Raw genomic sequence first — 21,183 nt, 5'->3', positions numbered from 1 at the left:
TGGGCATCTTCCTTGATTTCTTCCTTTACCCAGGCAATCAATAGAAATTCTACCAGCTAGATATTGGAACATGCTATTAAGATGGAACTGTACTAGTCTTGATTTTAGCTGAGATCTCAAGTCTGTAGATACTTTTTTTTTTGCTGATTCTTTTTTATAAATTTTTATTGGGGTATAGCTGTTTTTATAGTGTTGTTTTAGGGTCTACTGTACAGCTACACATAACATATATATTTGCTATACATCACATATACCCCCCCTTTTTTCAGATTTCCTTCCACTGAGTAGAGTTTCACGTGCTCTAATGTGCTTACACATGTGCTTAGTCACTCCATCATGTCCAACTCTTTGTGACCCCATGGACTGTAGCCCACCAGGCTCCTCTGTCCTTGGGGATTCTCCAGACAAGAATACTGGAGTGGGTTGCCATGCCCTGCTCCAGGGGATCTTCCCAACCCAGGTATTGAACCCATGTTCCCTGTATTGCAGGCGAATTCTTTACTGTCTGGGCCACCAGGGAAGCCCCATAGTTATCTATCTTATACATAGTATCAATAGTGTATATATGTCAGTCTCAATCTCCCAATTCACCCCATCCTTGCCTTTCCCTTTGGTACCCATGTTTTTTTCCTACATCTGTGTCTCTATTTCTGGCTTGTAAATAAGATCATCTATACCAATTTTTTCAGATCCCACGTATATGTGAAATTACCAGGCAGGACTTGGACATCAAAACCAGAAAACCAGATTTGTAAACTTTAGCTCTCCTTTAGACAAGAGGGCCACTAGAGGGCAGAGTGTCCCAATGGAGGTGAACCACCAGATCACCAGAGACTGAGGTGGGATCCATGGAAGGGAACCCTTGCCCCTATCAGCAGCTCTTTAGCCCTGGGGCTGATGTGTCTGAGGAAGCTCATAGGCATTGCCCAGGCCCTTTCTGGGAGCACTCGTCCCCGAAGACCTTCCCTTCCCTTTCCCTTTTCCCTGATCCTGCTCAACCTCAGAGGGGTAAACATCTGGGGTTAGCCAGATGGGGTAAAGGGCTGGAAGTCAAGCCAGGGAAACAGGAGTCACCTTGAGCACCTGAGGCCTGAGCTAGACGATGGGAAGGTTTTAGCTTTGAAAAGGCTCAATGACTTTGATTGGACCAGACATAGTCATTGCTGAACTGAGACTGTCTTGTGACCAGAATTAATTAGAAAACTTTTAATTTCCTGAGAGTGACTGGGAAGTCACGGGATCTGCAAGAGTTGTTATATCTCTAGATCTAGATGTAGAATACATATGCATCTATCTGTAGGGTCAACGGGAGATAAAACATATTTCATAATTGTACCTTGTGTGTACAGCTTGTTTAATATTCCTGTTATACTGTTCACAAATCTTTTCCCTTCTATTCATGGTCTGGTTCTGCCCATATTTATTTATCACTTGCTGTTTCTAGCCCAACCCAACTTCCTACCTTCCAATACTTTGGATGTACATTCTTTCTCTGGCATCTGGGCTCTCTCTTTTATGTCTCCCTCTGCCAGGAAGGCGCCTTCACCCTCTTCTCCTGCCTGCATCACAGCCATTCTGGAGGTCTGAGACCTAGTTTCTCTTCCTCCAGGACGTCTTTCTTCCCTCTTCTTCCCCAGCACTCCTGCATGGTTACAGAGCTCCCATGGGAGTCACGAGCCAGCAGAGCTTCCCTCTGGCTGATTATTTACCCCTCTGTGCTGCTTCCTCTCCTCTCAAAACTGTCTCCTTTTTGAAGGCAGGGACCATGCCTTATTCATCTCCCAATTTTTAGTGTCTAGTGAGTTTCACGTGATGGATGAGTAAATAAATGGTATCTCCAATGTCTGCCATATGCTTCAGAGGACCTGTGCAAGGCACAGAGTGGGCTGTGAATTGAGACCACGACAACTAACTGAATTCTAAATCTCTGCATTTTCTCTTGGCTACACAGCCATTTCCTTCTCCTAGAGCCAGCATTTTCTGATTTCAAAGTGCCCACAGCTATAAGTGTGTGTGGAAAACAGTCTACTAAGGACCCTCAGTCTCTGTTCCCAATGTTTTTCTCATCCATATGTCAAAGAGCTATTTCCTTTTGGCTTGAAACCAGACCATAAACAAAGGCCAGAGAAACTCTGGGTTATTTTATGATCCCAGTTTAGCCTTTCTCTCTCTCTTTTTTAAAAAATTGTTTGAACAGAGCATATTTATGACTTGGCAGGCCAATAAAATGTAAATAAGGTTTGCTGAAGAATGGCCCCAAATTCTCAGGAATTTAACATTTCACAACAACAACAAAAACAACAAACCATGGGAAGGGAGGCGAGGGAACTAATATTTAACAGCACTGAGTAAATGCCCCGTTATTTATCTGCTTTCTCCCATGTAACCCTCAAAACAACCCTATGCTATGCTATGCTAAGTCACTTCAGTCGTGTCCGACTCTGTGCAGTCCCATAGACGGCAGCCCACCAGGCTCCCCCGTCCCTGAGATTCTCCAGGCAAGAACACTGGAGTGGGTTGTCAGTTCCTTCTCCAATGCATGAAAGTGAAAAGTGAAAGTGAAGTTGCTCAGTCGTGTCCAACTCTTAGCGACCCCATGGACTGCAGCCTATCAGGCTCCTCCATCCATGGGATTTTCCAGGCAAGAGTACTGGAGTGGGGTGCCACTGCCTTGGGTAAATAATCATTATCCTCACTTTCCAGATGAGGGAACTGAGGTTAAATAACTAATTAGGGCCCTCAGCTAGAGAGATCCAAAGCAGAACTCACACCTGCAACACTGACCAGAGCTGTGTTCTTGCCATGGCCCAGACAGAGGCCACCAGCCAGGGCAGCAGATGCTAAGCATGGCTTTCTTTTAGGTTCTGTTGAAAGTTATCAATCTTCCTCCCAGAAAATGAACTCTGCATCTTTACTCACAGTTTCGCATAAATTTTAGACAGCTCATAAGCTTTTCCTAAAGCCCATCTATAAACCCCTCAATTAAGAGCCCTTTAACTGAAGAACGAAAGTAGCTATCGTCTTGGCTTGATCAATCATCTAGGACACTTTCGTACTGATTTTCCCTGTGGGATTGAAACTCATGCCTAAGGAGTCACTCAGTCTTAAGACTCACATATGTCACAACTGTGGATTCTTGATATCAAGATTTCATCTAAGCAGAGAATTATAAAATTTTAGTTTTAGAATCAGCAAAATCTTAGAATATCAGGGCTTGAAGGGACCAGAATAGAGGCAAGTCCACACATAATTTCATTCTGCAGCTCTGACAGTTTAGAAATATCAGACACTGAGCCTAAGAAAAAGGACAGGGCCTGCTTTAAGCTACCCAGTAATAACGATGGAATCAAGATTCAAACCAACACAGCATTGTAAAGCAATTATCCTCCAATTAAAAAATTAGTTAATTAATTTTTAAAAAGAAAAAAAAGATTCAGGCCCTTGTTGCTAGCTTTCAAGATCATCTGGTTAAAGGATAATCTTTGGAAGCAAAGTCATGCAGTCTGCATGGGGCTGAAAAAACTGGGGACAGAAGAACATTTGTTGAGGACCTATCAGGTGTCAGGCAGGCCAGGGGATTTGTATCATTGCACTCCTCTGATAACTGTGCAAAGTCAGTATTATTATTTTTATATTACAAATAGGGGGACAGGCTCAGAGTGGTGAGGTAACCAGCCCAAGGTCACACAGCTAGGGAAGCATCAGTGACTGTCTGTGTCCATTGCTATATTATCCTGATATAGTAGAGGAAAAGAGTCAGAGAGCAAGAGCTTTGTAATGTTTAGCTGGGGCTTTTCCAGAGAGAAAAATTAAGCTGACAGATACATATGTTCTGGGCTTCTCTGGTGGCTCAGATGTTAAATAACCTGCCTGCAATACAGGAAACCTAGGTTTGGTCCCTGGGTCAGGAAGATCCCCTGGAAAAGGAAATGGTGACCCATTCCAGTATTCTTACCAGGAGAATTCCATGGACAGAGGAGCCTGGCAGACTATAGTCCATGGAATTGCAAAGAGTCGGACACGACTGAGCGACTAACACCGACTAACATTGATACATATGGTGTGGAGGAGGTGGACACTGTTGTGGGCCTGGGTGAGATATCCCTCAGGATTCCCCACCTCCCCCACCCTTCCCTGATCTTTCTCTCACTTAGCATCTTCTGATAGCTAATGTGGCCTCTGTGGTTCCCAAGGCTGGGAAGGGGACACTCGAGATGACAGACCTAAAAAACCTCACCATGGGAATCTCACATGCCCACTCACTGTGTGAGTCAGATGCTGTTCTGAGGTCTAGGTTCTCAACTGTGGCGACCCCACCAAGACCCTTTGCCCCATGAACCTTACCAGCACAACCCCTGGCCTCTTGGTCTAACAGCCCCAGCTATTTTCTTTTACATACATGTGAGTCATCATTTACAGTTACAATGTTCTAATCAATTATTGTTGTTGTTCAGTCACCCAGTTGTATCTGGCTCTTTGAGACCCCATGGATTGCAGCCAGGCCTCCCTGTCCCTCACTATCTCCCAGAATTTGCCCAAGTTCATATCCATTGCATCAGTGATGTCATCCAGCCATCTCATCCTCTGTCGCCCTCTTCTCCTTCTGCCCTCAGTCTTTCCCAGCATCAGGGTCTTTTCCAATGAGTTGGCTTAATATTTAAAACCTAAGGTGCACACTCCAGTATGTTATTTCATTTAACGTCCATGCAGCTCAATGAGGTTAAGTATTAACTAGGTCCTCCTGCTACAGACAAGGGCACTGAGGTGCAGTGAGGTTACATAATTCGCCCAAGGTGACGCAACCAGTGACGGTCTGAACCTGAATTCAAACCTGATTTGTCTAAGTGGAAAGTCTGCTCTCTTTTCACGAGTATCTCTTGAGTTCCCATTGCTGGGGTCAAGAAAGCAGGAAGGCTCTTGGTGCCTTTGTGAAGGAGACACAGCTCGCCTCAGAGAGCTTGGAGGACTTGCTGAAGGGCATGCTCGGGGACGATGCTGGTGTTCTCATCAGATCCAGGTCTCCTGACTCCCAGTCTGGAGGACATCCTCCCAGACCATATTGCCATTCCTATCAGACCATGTAATTTCTTTTTCTGATTGGGACACGAAGCCAACAGCCAACAAGGATCACAATCTGTCTGCCTGAAGTCTCCCTCTGTTAGGAGATGAAGGCTTTTTTTTTTTTTAAATGCATTTCAAACAAGAACTAGGTTAAATCATGCTTGTGTGTGTTGACTCGGCCTGCATGTCCTTGGAGAAACTCCAGGTTCCTCTTCTTGTCCCCTGGATGGCAGATGAGACTGAGTGGCTCCAACAGCATGGTGGCCTGCTCAGCTTCTGCTCCATCTCACTACCCACTGCCCTGCACTCCTTCCAGTCACTAGCTCCTGGTCCCCACCAACACCCCCATCCAAATGCTGACCAAGTCTTCCCAGTTCCACATTCTAAACATTGCACAGCACCACTCAAGTCTAGTCCTGAGTCATCTCCCAGCTGGATTGTCATAACAGCTGCCAGCATGCCCCTGCCTACAGCCTTCTCTCATCTGTCCTTCCCATGGCAGCCAGAGGCTTCCCACTGCTCTTTAAATCCCTTCTACTGCTCTCCATGGCCTTCATGTTCCTTCTAGCTCAAATTCCTCACAGGCTGCCATTTTGGTCTCATCTCCTGCTTCTGCAGTCCTTCAGCCACAATGCACCTGTCACAGCTCCTACAGCCCACCTTCCTTCCTTCCCTCTCTGTCTGAGATGCCTTCCCTCCAACAACCCACCCCAGGCAATCTGCCTAATTTCTGTTCAATTTTAAAAAGTCGGTTTAGATGTCACTTCTGCTGTGAAGACTTCCCTGACCTACTGAAACTGTGTTTGAGACTCCTCTTAACCTCTATGGGTAGATATTTTTGTCTTCAGGATGTTCACTGCTATTAATACAACCCCTGTGCTTAGAATTTTACCTGACTTATGGCAGACACTCACTGTGTATTTTTTTTTTTAATCGGAGTATAATTACGGTTTTGTGTTAGTTTCTGCTGTACAACAACGTGAATCAGCTGTGTGTATACATGTATCTCCACCCTCTTGCCTTCCACTCTACCCCATCGCATCCCTCCAGGTCATCACAGAGCATGAGCTGAACTCCCAGTGCCATACAGCAGCTTCCTACTGGCCATCTGTTTTACACATGGTGGTGCATATATTTTTAAATGGACATTTCCCATGGCTCCCTGGGATTCCTCCACAACAGGACTTACTATACAGACTATAAGTGTCCTTTTCCTTTATCCAGCTCCCAAGTAGACCAGAAGTTCTGTGAGTCAGGGCCCATGGCTTCTTGGTCAATATTTTACCCCAGTGCTCAGTAGGATTCCTAGAATGCACTAATGGTGTACTGGGTTGGGTAACAAGGGTTGGGTGTTGAGAGGAGGAAACCTTGGGTCTAGGCCAAGGGAGGGACATTCTGCCAAGAAATTCATTTGCTTCCAACACAAAGGCATGTTGGAGGTGCTGACATAGAGTAGGAGAACCCATCACATTGGACATCAGACGCTGGCCACAAACTAAGTCCAGGCCTCCTCTGGAGGGACCCTCATCTCACTGAGATGAGTCACATGTGGGATCCCTTAGGTGCAAATGCTCAAATCTTCTTCCAGGCAACTCCTTCTATTTCCTTTGCCCTGACATCAAAGGTGAGCTAGGCAGGGGCAGTGTGGGATGTGTCTAGGTGTGGAGCGCAGCGGTTAGCGGATCCAGGGGAAGCCATGTGCTGCACACCATCAAGTTGTGTGTGTCTGTGTGTGTGTGTGTGTGAGGGGGGGGGGGTTGCACTGTGGCACATAGAGATGGCCAGAGCTTTGGAAAGCAAGGGTCTTCTGAGGTAGAGCAGAGCCTGTCCACTGGTCTGTGAGTCAGGTGGTCATTAAAGCAGGCTTCAGGGTGACTGTGAGGGGACTCTCCCCTGTTCTTACCATGATCTCTACATTCTTGTGCTGGATCTAGAATACTGGTCTAACACCTGGTCTGCCAACTACTTTCCCCTCCCTCCGAGGACATCGCCCTGCCCTCCATGTTCCCTGCTAGGTCACTGTTCATCCCTGAGCCATGAGGGTGCAACGGATAGTGTGGACTAGTGCCAAGTCATGTCTTGACCAAAAAGGAAGCTTTCCTGAACAGAGTGTGGTGAGAACTCCATAAACTCTCCCCATGGTTGAAAGGAGGATGCCCACTTCTGGGGAAACAGAGTCTGTACACAGAGAGTTAATATCATCCTTTTCCTTTCTTCTCCATCAACTACAATTCTTTCTCTGAGAAACTAAGTGTTCAGAAAGGAGACATGGGTCAATCCAAAACAAAAGGGTAAAGATAAGCAGAAACTGTCACAATCAGTCACAACCCCTTATGTAGTGACCTTGAAATGAAAACCAACACTCAGGAACCTAGAATTACTAAACAATTCCTAAAAAATCAAGCAAGCTAGAAGGCGACCTCTAGTTTGATCATGACACACTTGGGGGTTCTTGTGGACATTTTATGGGTAAGCCAAGAGGAAAAGTGAGTCAGCAAAGGAAATGCAAAGGCAGATAGAAAGATGCTCAGAGGACGAGTGGGAAAAGGTGGGGAAGGTGGAAGGAGACTGAGGGGAGAGAGACAGGAAAGGAGGGTGGGGAGGGGGAGAAAATAGAGGAGGGAAGGGAGGAACACATCAAATGAAGCAAGAGGGAGAGACAGAAGGCGATGGGACAAGGTGGGGACAGGCAAAAGAGAAAGCAGTGAGTGGAAAGAACAGAAGGGGAGGGAGCTGGAGCACAGAAAGATGGAAGGTAAAAGGAGACTTGTTCTAGAAACCAGATTTGTGGTTGCCAAGAAGGTGGAGGAGGGAGAGGGATAGACCGGGAGTTTGGCATTGGTAGATGCAAGCTATTACGCTTAGAATGGATAAGCAACGAGATCCTACTGTATAGCACAGGGCATTATATCCAGTCTCTTGGGATAAACTATAATGGAAAGAATACTTTAAAAAAGAATGCATAAATGTGTATCTATACAAGTCACTTTGCTATATGGCAGAGATTGGCACAACATTGTAAATCAACTATACTTGAATAAAAATTAAAAAAAAAAAAACAAATTTTAAAAACCTAAAAAAGAGATATATTCAGGGTGAGAAAGAGGAGTTCAAGACCAAGTCAAGGTTTTCCTCAGCAGGCTCGGGATGAGCTTCTGGCCTGTGTGCTTACATACCTTAGATGATGGAAGACTCACTCTCTTATTGGGGGCAGAGGAGAGAAAGAGAGATTGGCCAGCACAGGTATGGGTGGGTCATGGGTCCAGGTGCCTGAGGAAGACTTGAGGTGTAGCAGAGGCATATGGGGAGGGGTGTCCATTAGGAGGGCAGGAGGCAAATAGGACAATCCAGAGATGATACCAGCAGAACCAGCCATGTCTATCCTCACCCCAGGATCTCAGCCCTCACCTGAGTTGGAGACCAGATTCCTGAGGCATCTGGTAAACCCTGGCAGACCTGGGTACTCTCAGCTGCATGTGAGCTGGCCCAGGGCTGGGGAGGGGAAAGGGGAAACTGCCAAGGATACAGGCTTCTTCCGTGTAGGGCACAGCAGCTGCGGTGCCACCGATGATGTAGCTGTAGAAGGAAACCTCGAGGGTGTAGCAATAAGAAGTGTGGTCCAGCAGCCCACCGAGGAAGCGACGGCCAGTTCCTGCTTTCACGGCATCCCGATTAAAGGAAGTGCTAGACTGTGAGAGACAGAAAAAAGGAGAAGAGAGTCAGGGCGGGACACCTGCAGGCTATGGGACCTTGAGCAAATCTTACAGCACCTCTGCGTCTCAGCTTCCTCATCTGAAAAGTCTGATATGAATCCCAATTTGCAGGATTACTATAAAGATGGGTTACATAGACTATTAAATGAAAGCGCCCAGCATGGTTCTTAAGTTAGTAACTGCCATTTACATTACTTTGATGACAAAGGTGCACATAGTCAAAGCCATGGTTTTTCCAGTAGTCATGTATGGATGTAAGAGTTGGACCATAAAGAAGGCTGTGCACCAAAGAATTGATGCTTTTGAGATGTGGTGTAGAGAAGACTCTTCAGAGTCCCCTGTAGAGCAAGGAGCTTAAACCAGTCATTCCAACCCTGAATATTCATTGGAAGGACTGTTGCTGAGATCCAGTACTTTGGCCACTGGATGCGAAGAGCAGACTCATTGGAAAAGACTCTGATGATGGGAAAGATTGAATGCAAAAGGAGAAAGGGAGGGCATAGGATAAAATGGTTAGATAGCATCATTGACTGAATGGACATGAAGCTGAGCAAACTCTAGGATATAGCAGAGGACAGAGGAGCCTCTTACAGTCCATGGGGTTGCAAAGAGTCAGACACAAGTTGGCAACTGGACAACAACAACAAAGAGAACAAATGCCAGAGGTCCGTTAAAGCAGACACCAGGTCCAGGGCCTGACTCGGGGAGGTGCTCAGTGAGTTTCTTCTCTTGTTAAAGCTGGAGTCAGTTCGGGTAAACAAAGCCCAGCTCCTCAGACAAAGCGAGTGCAGTTTTTTCCAAGAGTCTCCCTCACTGACAGGTGACGGGCTGCTTGCAGGCATGGGCAGAGCTTGTTTATGTCTGTCTTTATCACCCGCACAAGACACAGCACAAGTAGGTGTTCTGTGAATGCTAAAGCAAATCTAACTCAGTGAAAGACAGGGTGGCAATGGGAAGGAGGGCTGGTCTGGGGAGGGGACCTGGGGCTGGATCACAGCCAACTCTTGACTCACGTAGGAGAAGTCCTCGGCGTTCTGGCAGAGGAGCTTGGGGAAAACCGCCTGCCTCTGGAACCGCTCTTCATCCTCAAAGATGTTGCCATACATGAAACCATTCATCATGGTGGAGTGGGCGTGGATATCAATATAAAACTCCAGGCTTGTTTTCTGTTGAGAGAAAGGATAGCAAATGAGATGTCAGGGCCACAGAATTTGCCTTAAACACACACACACACACACCCCATTTCCTTTTGAGCTAGCCCTCTGTCTACTCAGTTGCAGCAATGTGAGGGATTGAGAGCAGTGAGGATCAATTTCTCCTTATTTTGAACACCATCTGTCTTCAAGGTCTCCGAGCACTACCATTAGCAGTCCTCTTTCGAGGCCTTCTGAAGTAATGCTACCTACCCAGAACAGTAAACACATTTATAACTAACGGCTTTAGCAGAATTTGTTTCTCTGATTAACGAGAAATACCTTCAGGTAACATTATTATATTTACATTGGGCCTGCTAATGGTTTTGCCCCAACTGGGTCATTTCTAACAGAGGGAGTCTGGGGTAATCTAAATCATGTACCCTCTTTGAAATTTTTATTTTCAAAATGGGTATTTTAATTCCAACCTCGGAGAGTTCGAGTGGGAATCCAACTCAGCAACAGTCATCACTATCATTTATTGCATAGTTAATACATGCCAGATTCCATTCTGGGAGCTTCACATAGGACATCTTAGTTAATTCTGCTATTTAACCTCATTTCATGATGCCACACCTACTCCACAGTAGTGTATAGTGTATGGGAAAAGTAACCTTGCAATTTATAAAGATGATTGTAACTAGTCTTTCTCTGCTCTCTGCTCACACTCCCTATTTAAGGCACTCCCTACCTTGATACAGTATTATTTATTAACCTTCTCATTTATGAGCTCCCTGAAAGTAGAAAGAGTGTCTAGAAAGAACCCAGTGCCTGTTTGTGAAGGATGCTCAGTAGCCAGATGCAGAATGACTAAATAAACCACTCAGAGGGATAACTTCAGACACTGTAATGGACTGGCAGGAACTGGAGAACTCTCAGGCCCTCAGAGGGCTTTCCAGGTGGCTCAGTGGTAAAGAATCTGCTTGCCAATGCAGGAGATGCAGGAGACTTGCGTTGGATCCCTGGGTCAGGAAGATCCCCCAGAGAAGGAAATAGCAACTCATTCCAGTATTCTTGCCTGGAGAATCCCATGGACAGAGAAGACTGGTGTGCTATGGCCCGTGGGGTCACAAAGAGCAGGACATGACTTAACACAGCATGCTTGCAGCACACAGGCCCTTAGAACTTCAATATCTCTCAAATCTGACTTTCTCTTCCTATATATCAGTCTGATTTATACCTGTTAATCATTCCTGAGAGTAACAGGGCCTCCACTGGGGAAGGGACTTGTCCAAGTTCATGGCCTAACTGGAACTGAAACCCAGGTCTCCTGACCCATTTGCACAGTTAATGTAATACCATCAATGAGCACCACTAAAAACAGCCAAGGCAAGACCTGGCCACCTTTCCATCCACTTTCTAGCATTCAGTCCTGGGAAAGAAGAAAAATCCATGCTTAGAAGAATCCTCCCTCTGTGGGACACTTTCAAACAAAGTTAAGACCAAATGAAAACCATGTTGCTTCTAGAATGTGGGCCCGATGATTGTCATTTCATTTGCCTCAGACTTGGAGTGAAAAATTGTGTCTTGCTGAGCTCCCAGTTCTCTGGGTGGCATAAACTGCCTTCTGAGAGATACAAGATGCACAGCTCTGTGTGATATTAAACTCATCATTTTCAGCTTTGAAGGTGGAATACACAATGATTCAACAGGAGCCCTATAAAAGTCATCTTTGCAATTTTATTTTCTTCAATTGTCTGTTTTCTCCTCTGAGCTTTTGATGAGCTGCAGAGGAAAGGAGGCAGTAGAGAGATGACTTAAAAAATGTGGAAGGAAAAACTGCAGTTTATAGCTCTGGGTATGGGCTCTTTTGGAACCAGTTTCTCTGACCTTTTGCAGATCAGCTCAGGGTGGGGAGGTTGCCTGATTAGGGCTGGGAGTGAGTTAGTGAAGGAGCAAGAATTAGAACCTGGATCTTTGGAAAACCATTCTGGACTGGCTTCTACTGCCCCATCCCAACACCTAGAACCTGATGTGATTCAACTTTAAATAACCAGAAGTGAATGATATTGATTGATTTACATGCTTCAAAAGTCAATAAGAGGGACCTCTTATTCTTACGAAGCAGGGCAAAGGCTAACAGAGCTTTGCCAAGAGAATGCACTGGTCATAACAAACGCTCTCTCCCAACACACAAGAGATAACACTACACATGGACATCACCAGATGGTCAATACCAAAATCAGATTGATTTATATTTTTCACAGCCAAAGATGGAGACGCTCTATACAGTCAACAAAAACAAGACTACAAAACAAAAACAAGCTGACGTGACTCAGATCATGAACTCTTTATTGCAAAATTCAGACTTAAGTTGAAGAAAGTAGGGAAAACCACTAGGCCATATTAGACCAGGTATGACCTAAATCAAATCCCTTATGATGATACAGTGTGAGTGACAAATAGAGTCAAGGGATTAGAATTGATAGATAGAGTGCCTGAAGAACTATGAACAGAGGCTGGCAACATTGTACAGGAGGCGGTGATAAAAACCATCCCCAAGAAGAAGAAATGCAAAAAGGCAAAATGGTTGTCTGGGGAGGCCTTACAAATAGCTGAGAAAAGAAGAGAAGCAAAAGGCAAAGGAGAAAAGGAAAGATACACCCATCTGAATGCTATTCCAAAGAATAGCAAAGAGAGATAAGAAAGACTTCCTCAGTGACCAATGCAAACAAAGAGAGGAAAACAACAGAATGGGAAAGACTAGAGATCTCTCATGAAAATTAGAGATACCTGGGAACATTTCATGCAAAGATGGGCACAATAAAGGACAGAAACAGTGTGAACCTAACAAAAGCAGAAGATATTAAGAAGAGGTGGCAAGAATACACAAAAGAACTATACAAAAGAGATCTTAATGACCCAGATAATCATGATGGTGTGATCACTCACCTAGAGCCAGGCATCCTGGAATGTGAAGTCAAGTGGGCCTTAGGAAGCATCACTACGGACAAAGTTAATGGCATGATGGAATTTCAGCTCAGCTATTTCAAATCTGAAAGATGATGCTGGGAAAGTGCTGCTCCCAATATGCCAGCAAATTTGGAAAACTCAGCGGTGGCCACAGGACTGGAAAAGGTCCGTTTTCATTCCGATCCCAAAGAAGGGCAATGCCAAAAATGCTCAAACTACCGCACAAATGCACTCATCTCACAAGCAAGCAAAATAATGCTCAAAATTCTCCAAGCTAGGCTTCAGTAGTATGTGAACTGAGAACTTCCAGATGTTCAAGCTGGATTTAGGAAAGGCAGGAGAACCAGAGATCAAATTGCCAACATCTGTTGGATCATAGAAAAACAACGAGAATTCCAGAAAAACATCTACTTCTGCTTCATTGACCACACTAAAGCCTTTGATTGTGTGGATCACAACAAACTGTGGAAAATTCTTCAAGAGATGGGAATACCAGATCACCTTCCCTGCCTCCTGAGAAATCTGTATGTAGGTCAAGAAGCAACAGTTAGAACTGGACATGGAACAACGGACTGGTTCCAAATTGGGAAAGGAATACATCAAGGCTGTATATTGTCACCTTGCTTATTAACTGGTTGAAGCACAAGCTGGAATCAAGATTGCAGGGAGCAATCTGTATGTCTTCTTTGGAGAAGTGTCTGTTTAGGTCATTTTCCTACTTTTTGATTGGGTTCTTTTTTTTCCTGGTATTGAGTTGTATTAGATGCTTATATATTTTGGAAATTAATCCTTGGTCAGTTGTTGAAAAGATGCTCATTATTAGAGAAATGAAAATCAAAATTACAATGAGATATCACCTCACACTGGTCAGAATGGCCAGCATCCAAAAGTCTACAAACAATAAATGCTGGAGAGGGAATGGAGAAAAGGGAACACTCTTGCACTGTTGGTGGGTATGTAAATTGATACAGCCACTATGGAAGACAGTATGGACATTCCTAAAATACTAGGAATAAACCCACCATGTGATCCAGCAACCATGCCGAGGCATATACCCTGAGGAAACCAAAATTGAAAAATACGCATGTACTCCAATGTTCATTGCAGCACTATTTGTAATAGCTAGAACATGGAAGCAACCTAGATGTCCACTGAAAGATGATGGATAAAGAAGTCGTGGTACATATACACAATATTTAGTTCAGAATATCTAGTTCAGTTCAGTTCAGTCATTCAGTCGTCCGACTCTGTGAGCCCATGAACTGCAGCACGCCAGGCCTCCCTGTCCAACACCAACTGCCGGAGTCTACCCAAAGCCATGTCCATTGAGTCGGTGATGCCATCCAACCATATCATCCTCTGTCATCCCCTTCTCCTCCTGCCCTTAATCTTTTCCAGCAGCAGGATCTTTTCAAATGAGTCAGCTCTTTGCATCAGGTGGCCAAAGCATTGGAGTTTCAGCTTACTTAGCCATAAAAAGGAACACATATGAGTCAGTTCTAGTGAGGTGGATGAACCTAGAGCCTATTATACAGAGTGAAGTAAGTCAGAAAGAGAAAGATAAATATTGTATACCAATGCACATATATGGAATCTAGAAAGATGGTACTGATGAATTTATTTTCAAGGCAGTAATGGAGAAGCAGACACAGAGAACAGACTTATGGACACAGGGAGAGGGGAGGAGAAGCTGAGATGTATGGAGAGAGCAACATGGAGACTTACATTATCATATGTAAAATAGATAGCCAATAGGAATTTGCTGTATGTCTCAGGGAATTCAAATAGGGGCTCTTATCAACCTAGTGGGATGGGATGGAGGGGAGGTGTGAGGAAGGTTCAAGAGAGGGGAATATGTATGCCTATGGGTGATTCATGTTGATGTTTCACAGAAAACAACAAAATTCTGTACAGCAATTATCTTTCAATTAAAAAATAATTAATTTTAAAAAATGTGTTAAAAAAAGATTGCAGAGAGAAATATCAATAACCTCTGATATGCAGATGACACCACTCTTATGGCAGAAAGCAAAGAGGAACTGAAGAGCCTCTTGATGAAAGTGAAAGAGGGGAGTGAAAAAGCTGGCTTAGAATTCAACATTCAAAAAACAAAAATCATGGCATCCTGTCCCATCACTTCATGGGAAATAGATGGGGAAACAATGCAAACAGTGACAGACTTTATTTTCTTGGGCTCCAAAATCTCTGCTAATGGTGACTGCAGCCAGAAATTAAAAGACACTTGCTCCTTGGAAGAAAAGCTATGACCAACCTAGACAGCATATGAGAAAGTAGAAACATTACTTTGCTGACAAAGGTCCGTCTAGTCAAACTATGGTTTTTCCAGTAGTCATGTATGGATGTGAGAGTTGAACCATAAAGAAAGTTGAGCACCAAAGAATTGATGATTTTGAACTGTGGTGTTGGAGAAAACTCTTGAGACTCCCTTGGACTGCAAGGAGATCAAACCAGTCAATCCTAAAGGAAATTAGTCCTGAATATTCATTGAAAGGACTGATGCTGAAGCTGAAGCTACAATTCTTTGGCCAACAGATGCGATCTGACTCATTGGAAAAGACCCTGATGCTGGGAAAGGATGAGATCGTTGGGTGGCATCACTTACCCGATGGATATGAATTTGAGCAAGCTCTGGGAGTTGGTGATGGACAGGGAAGCCTGGCATACTGAAGTCCATGGGGTTGCAAAGAGTTGGACATGACTGAGCGACTGAACAACAATCTTATCATATATACTTAGTAACTTTATCTCCTCTTTTTAAGTTTTTATGTTTCTAATTTCTTTTTTTGTCTAACTGCACTGGTTAGTACCTCCACAACAAATTTAAAGGATCATCTATTTTTTCTAATTTTTTTGGCCATGCTGCATGGCTTGTAGGATCTTAGTTCCCTGACTAGGATTGACCTCAGGCCACCACAGTGAACACACTGAGTCCTTACAACTGGAGCATCAGGGAATACCCAGAGATTATTTAGTTTCTAAGATCTCTTCCCTGTCTGAGAGTCTAGATTTTACCTGGAGTAGAAAAGGGTCTAGGAAATTAACCTGTATAGGGTCTGAGCTTGAAGTTCTAGTTCTTTTTCTTCTTCATTGCACATATTCAGCACTTTTCTGGCAATACCAAAGACCACAGATACTAATTTCATCACCATCCTAATTATATTTTGTGCCTCAACTGGCACTATGGGCTCATGTTGGTCCATTAGAACAGAGCAAGGAAGGCAAGCAGAGTTCCTAACTCTGGTTCTAATGTTCACATAATCTATAACCATGAACAGCAGCAGCTGTTCACTGTACCTCAATTTCTGCATCTTTATAAGTGGCTGTTGGATGAGAGAAAAGAGATACAGTTTTCTTAAACTGTCCATAATTTCTTCTCATATTCTGTTAAAATGGAAATGGCAACCCACTCCAGTACTCTTGCCTGGAAAATCCCATGGATGGAGTAGCCTGGTAGGCTACAGTCCATGGGGCTGCAAAGATTCAGACACAACTGAGCGACTTCACTCACTTCTGTTAAAATAAATCCCTTCATCTTCTGCAAGGAGCTTCTTGCTTGGACCTTGATGTCAGTACTTGTTACTGTATAGGTATCCTTGTGTACTGTAGAGATATACTTATATACTTGTCACTGCAATATGGCTAGAAAGTATGTCTGTCTGCCTATGAGCATATTGAGGACATGAACCAAGTCTGACCCCATTCCATCATCTCTTTCTTGTTTTACTACAATAGCTTCTGACCTGATTTCCTTGCTGCTTCAGAGCAATCTTTTAAGATGTAAACAAATAATGGCACTTCTTTAACTGAAACTGCTCTATCCCTCCCTATCACTCACAGGACAGACTCCAAACCCCTTCATATATTATAAAAGGCCCTGTGTGATCTGGCCCTTGCCCCCTGCCTATTCTCAGCTCTCACAACTTCTGGTCTGATACTCTATACTTCAGTCCATGGAGCTGCCTGGAGTACTTCAAATCTCTAGGCTTGTGACTTTCATCTCCATATTTACACATAATGAATATCTCCTCTGCCTGAAATACAAGTTCTCTTTATCTGGGTAACCCTGAGACAACCTTAAGATTTAAGGCAAACTAAGGAGATGCTCACCAGTTCCATATCCCTTTCCTGGACCCTAGACAACATCTCTCAGTCTCCCTTGGTATTTGGTTGGGATCAAAAGGGATGTGGGCAGTGGTAATAAGTGCCGCTTCCAGGCCTGGCCATCAACACATCAAACACATATACAATTGCCCAATTTTCGCTCTTGGGCATGGAAGCTACATGTAAAATCAATGGTATCGTAATAGGGAAAAAGGCTAGTTTGCTGAGTCAACACTGGGAGGAAAATTGCCAGACAAGTCACTTGACCTGCATCAGACTGTAATGAACCTTTACTGTATTAAGCATTGAGATTTAGGGACTGCTTATTATAGCATCTAAAGTTGTTCACCTGACTCGTACAAAAAGATAGATTCAAATAGCCATTTTTATCCCTCAGGGATGAGTGAACAGCCTCCTGTGTGCTCTCACAATTCTCTCTCCTGGCACTGACCTCTTGGCAAATCATGCTTTGTTTATTTCCATCTCCCATTAGAATGTGACTCTTTCAGGGAAGGGACCATACATTCTTGGTTTTTTAAATTCACAGGACCAGAGTAAGTCCTGGTATATAGTAGGTTATCACTGGAAGTTTAGTGGGAGAATGAATAGAAGATGAATCAACGAATTGATGGGAGAATGAATGAATTAAATGAATGAACAGCTGCATCTGAACTTTTTCCCAGCAGTCAAATGAGGTACTTTTTTTGTGTGGCTATGTCAGAGCAGAGGGTGTGCTGCTAATGCAGGGCCCTTAATTACAATTTTGGAACTGAGAATAGAACGAGGGGACAGCATCTTTGTTCTTTCCTTCCAAACTTACAAACCTTAATCAAAACCAAGTGATGAAGGGCTGTCCCCTTGCCAGCAGCCAACGGCTCATTCTGCAACAGGGGCCTAAAGAGTAAATTAAAATCAGTGCCAATAAAATTAAAACTACCTTAGGGCATATTTGGAACATAATTTAGTGTGGAGTTTGCTTCCTCCTAGACACCAGGGAGGAAATGAGTTTTCCCTTTATTCTACATCTGAGCTGCTTCACCTAGGCTGGCACAAGCCAAAGTCTGAGCCCGGTGCTGTGCTGTGGGGCTGCCTCCTCTACCTTAGGGCAACACTTCAGGGCTTACCACATATTCAGTCTGATGAAGGAAGGGAAACGCAACCCAGGAAGGGCAGAGGGATTTATCTTAGATTTGGAGATGAGAAAGAAACTGAAGCTTAGGCGAAGATGAGGGCAAGTTGAGGAGGGATAGCAGCTTACTCTTCTCTTTGTACAGAGGAGGGAACCAAAGCTCAGGGAGTTTAAGAAACTTGTCCAGAGTAATGCAGCAAAAAGGGGCAGAGACTCAAACCCAGGCTCTGGTTACAAGCCCACAGCCGCCACCCGGCCATGCTTGCAGGAGCTCCAGACCAGCAAAGCAGTCGCCCTCACCACAGGAAGGAAGCCCCACATAGCCCCCTTCATCTCTGAGCTGGGGACTATGATCCTACGAGGCTTAGCCTCTCAAATAGGTAGGGAATGAGGGAGCAAAGGGGGTTAGAGAATTTCCAGATGACTCTCCCGCTAAACTCTGCCCCATGGCAAAGGCAGCTGTTTACCCATGGACCTCAGGCTGAAAAGCCCCAAATCTATTCTTTTTATTATCAACCAAATTATCTCCCTATCTATTTAGAAGTTAAAAGTAGATATTTATGGAAGTCAGGGTGCATGTCCTAAAGAAGGAAGGAGAAATTTTCAGAAAAATACAGAATCTTTCCTTAAAAACAACTGAACAACTCCAAGAGACAAAACAGTGTCTTTTATCACGCAGAGCCTGGATCTCTGAAGTGGCCCAGTGAAGGCTTCCCTCCTCGCCAGGAGTGTGGCCAGACTGAAATTCCTGCCACAAGAAAGCATGCAATGAATCGATGCAGACAAAAAGAAACACAAGAAAGCCAGGCAGCCAGCCCAGAGGACCAAGGGGATGGACTGTGGCCCCTCTCCTCACTCTCTAGCCTTGCAAACCGCCCCAGCACACGCAAGTCCTCCTCTTTGTGCTTCTGTGTCTGTATTCCTACAGGCAGGATGCCTGCTCTGCCTCCCTTTCCCCTCCTGGTAACTTCTTGCTAATCTTTCACTGATAGGCCCAATGGCCTCTTGTCCATGAAGCCTTGCTTGACTCTCCCAGGGACAGTAGCTCTCTTCTTTGGACTCCTACAGATTTTTAAAATACCCTTCTATTAAGGCATTTATCAGGATTCCCAGGTGGCAGTAGTCGCAAAGAACCCACCTACAATGCTGGAGACTTAACAGACACGAGTTCGATCCCTGGGTCAGGAAGATCCTCTGGAGAAGGGCATGGCAACCCACTCCAGTATTCTTGCCTGGAGAATCCCATGGACAGAGGAGCTTTGTGGGCTAAAGTCCATGGGGTCACAAAGTCAGACATCACAGAAGTGACTTGGCACGCAAGGCATTTATCATCCAGCTTATTCATTCATTCATCTGGCAAATATGTACTATGAACTTACCATGCTCCAGGACTTGGGGTTAATAAGAGAGATGAGGTTCCTGCCTTTGAGGAGCTGGCATCCTGGTGGGGATGACACACCAGGAACAGCAACTAAGCAAGGTGATGGTGTGTTGTAATGCATGCTAGGGATGCAGGAGGTAAGCCACAGGGCGGGGAATGAGCGAGTGGATGGAGCAGGGTCTATGTGATATAGTGTGATCAGGAAGGGCTTCTAATATTTGAGCTCAGCCTTGAAGGATGATAAGAACAAGCCATCCAATGAGAGAATTCTGGGCAAATAAAAGCCCTGAAATGAGGACTAGTATGACATTTTCAAAGACCAGAGGGCAGGCCAGTGGCTGGATCATGGTTAACATTAAGAGGTGAGACTGGAGAAGCTTAAAGGGTCCAGGTCACACAGGGCCTTGCAGGCCAGAGTCAGAGTTTGGAGCATATCCTGTGTCCAGCGGAGGCCATCTCAGTAGGGGAATGCTGTGAAAGGACCACCTTGCTTATCGTGTTGTAATGGGTTTTAGTGATGCACAGGTGGCAGTGGATGAACTGATCTAAGAGATCATATTAGCTTGAATTGGAGTGATGACATAGACATGAAAAGAGAGGGACATATTTGATAAGTATTTTGACAGCTCCATAGGACCTGTATGTGGTTTATATGTAAGAGGAATCAAAGATGGATCAATGGTTTGTGACTTGAGCAACTGAGCAGAGAGTGGTGCTGCAGAGAGATGGAGGAAACTGGGATGCAGACCAGTTGGGAGAGTGGTAAAGAAATCAAGAGTTCTGATACAGATCTCTGCATTTGAAAGGACTATCAGATACCAGTAGGCAGTTAAATACATGAAAATGGAGCCTCGGGGAGGGGACCGGATTAGAGCTGTAAAGGTGGGCAGCATTAGCTTGGAGATGCTACTTAACATCACTGGGAGAAAGTGTGGATCCAGAAGAGATTCCAAGACTGAGCCTAGGATCCAGTAAGATTGAGAGTTTGGGTAAAGGAAGAAGCAAAGGAGGGAGACTGCGAAGTGACCAGAGAAGGAGGAGGAGACAATGTGGTTTCATGAAAACCAAGAGAAAAAAGGGGGGAAAAAAGAGAAAGGATTTAAGAAGGAGGGGGTGGTCTATAAAGGCTGGGACTATCCCTGGCTCATCTCTGTACCTTTAGGGTGTCTTACAGGATCTAGCTTTTAGTAAGTCTTGAGGGGGCATTTGCTGAGTGACAAAAATCAGTAAGTGAATGAATGAACCAGGGATCCCGGACTCAGAGAGAGGGGTCGGGAAGGATGTAGTGATAGGAGTTTTGGGGCCTAGATTCTAGCCAGCGGAGCTATGGAGGGAGGATAATAATAAAAAGATGGGGGACATTTCTGGCAGTCCAATGGTTAAGAATCCACCTTCCAATGCAGGGTATACGGGTCTGATCCCTGTTTAGGGAACTAAGTTCCCACACGCCATGAGGCAACTAAGTCCACATGCTGCAGCTACAGAGCCAGCTCACCTCAGTGAAGATCCCAAGTGCCTCAGCTAAGACCGAATGCAGCACCCCTCCCCGCAAAAAAAAAAAAAAAAAAAAAAAGAGAGAGAGAGAGATGGCACTTATTACATGCCAGGCACTCCGGAACTCTCCCACAACTGTATTTGATGGAAACATCATTTACAAGTAAGGAAACTAAG

At 44.6% G+C, this 21,183-nt stretch overlaps 1 protein-coding gene across 1 annotated transcript in view; it reads right to left on the bottom strand.

The window, feature by feature from the left end:
- The window catches only part of AGBL4 (AGBL carboxypeptidase 4), a 1,384,238-nt gene that overhangs the window by 37,483 nt on the left and 1,325,572 nt on the right, over nt 1-21,183 (bottom strand). The window contains exons 10-11 of the mRNA XM_055587120.1: nt 9,788-9,940; nt 8,588-8,750 (exon numbers count right to left, since the gene is read on the bottom strand). Of these exons, the coding sequence (XP_055443095.1) occupies nt 8,588-8,750; nt 9,788-9,940 (316 nt within the window). The remainder of the gene's footprint in view (nt 1-8,587; nt 8,751-9,787; nt 9,941-21,183) is intronic.

This window comes from Bubalus kerabau, chromosome 6 (assembly GCF_029407905.1).
Source record: "Bubalus kerabau isolate K-KA32 ecotype Philippines breed swamp buffalo chromosome 6, PCC_UOA_SB_1v2, whole genome shotgun sequence".
Classification (NCBI taxonomy): Eukaryota; Metazoa; Chordata; class Mammalia; order Artiodactyla; family Bovidae; genus Bubalus; species Bubalus kerabau.
The sequence above is the reverse complement of the archived record's forward strand: the minus strand, read 5'-3'. Positions and strand labels throughout refer to the sequence as shown.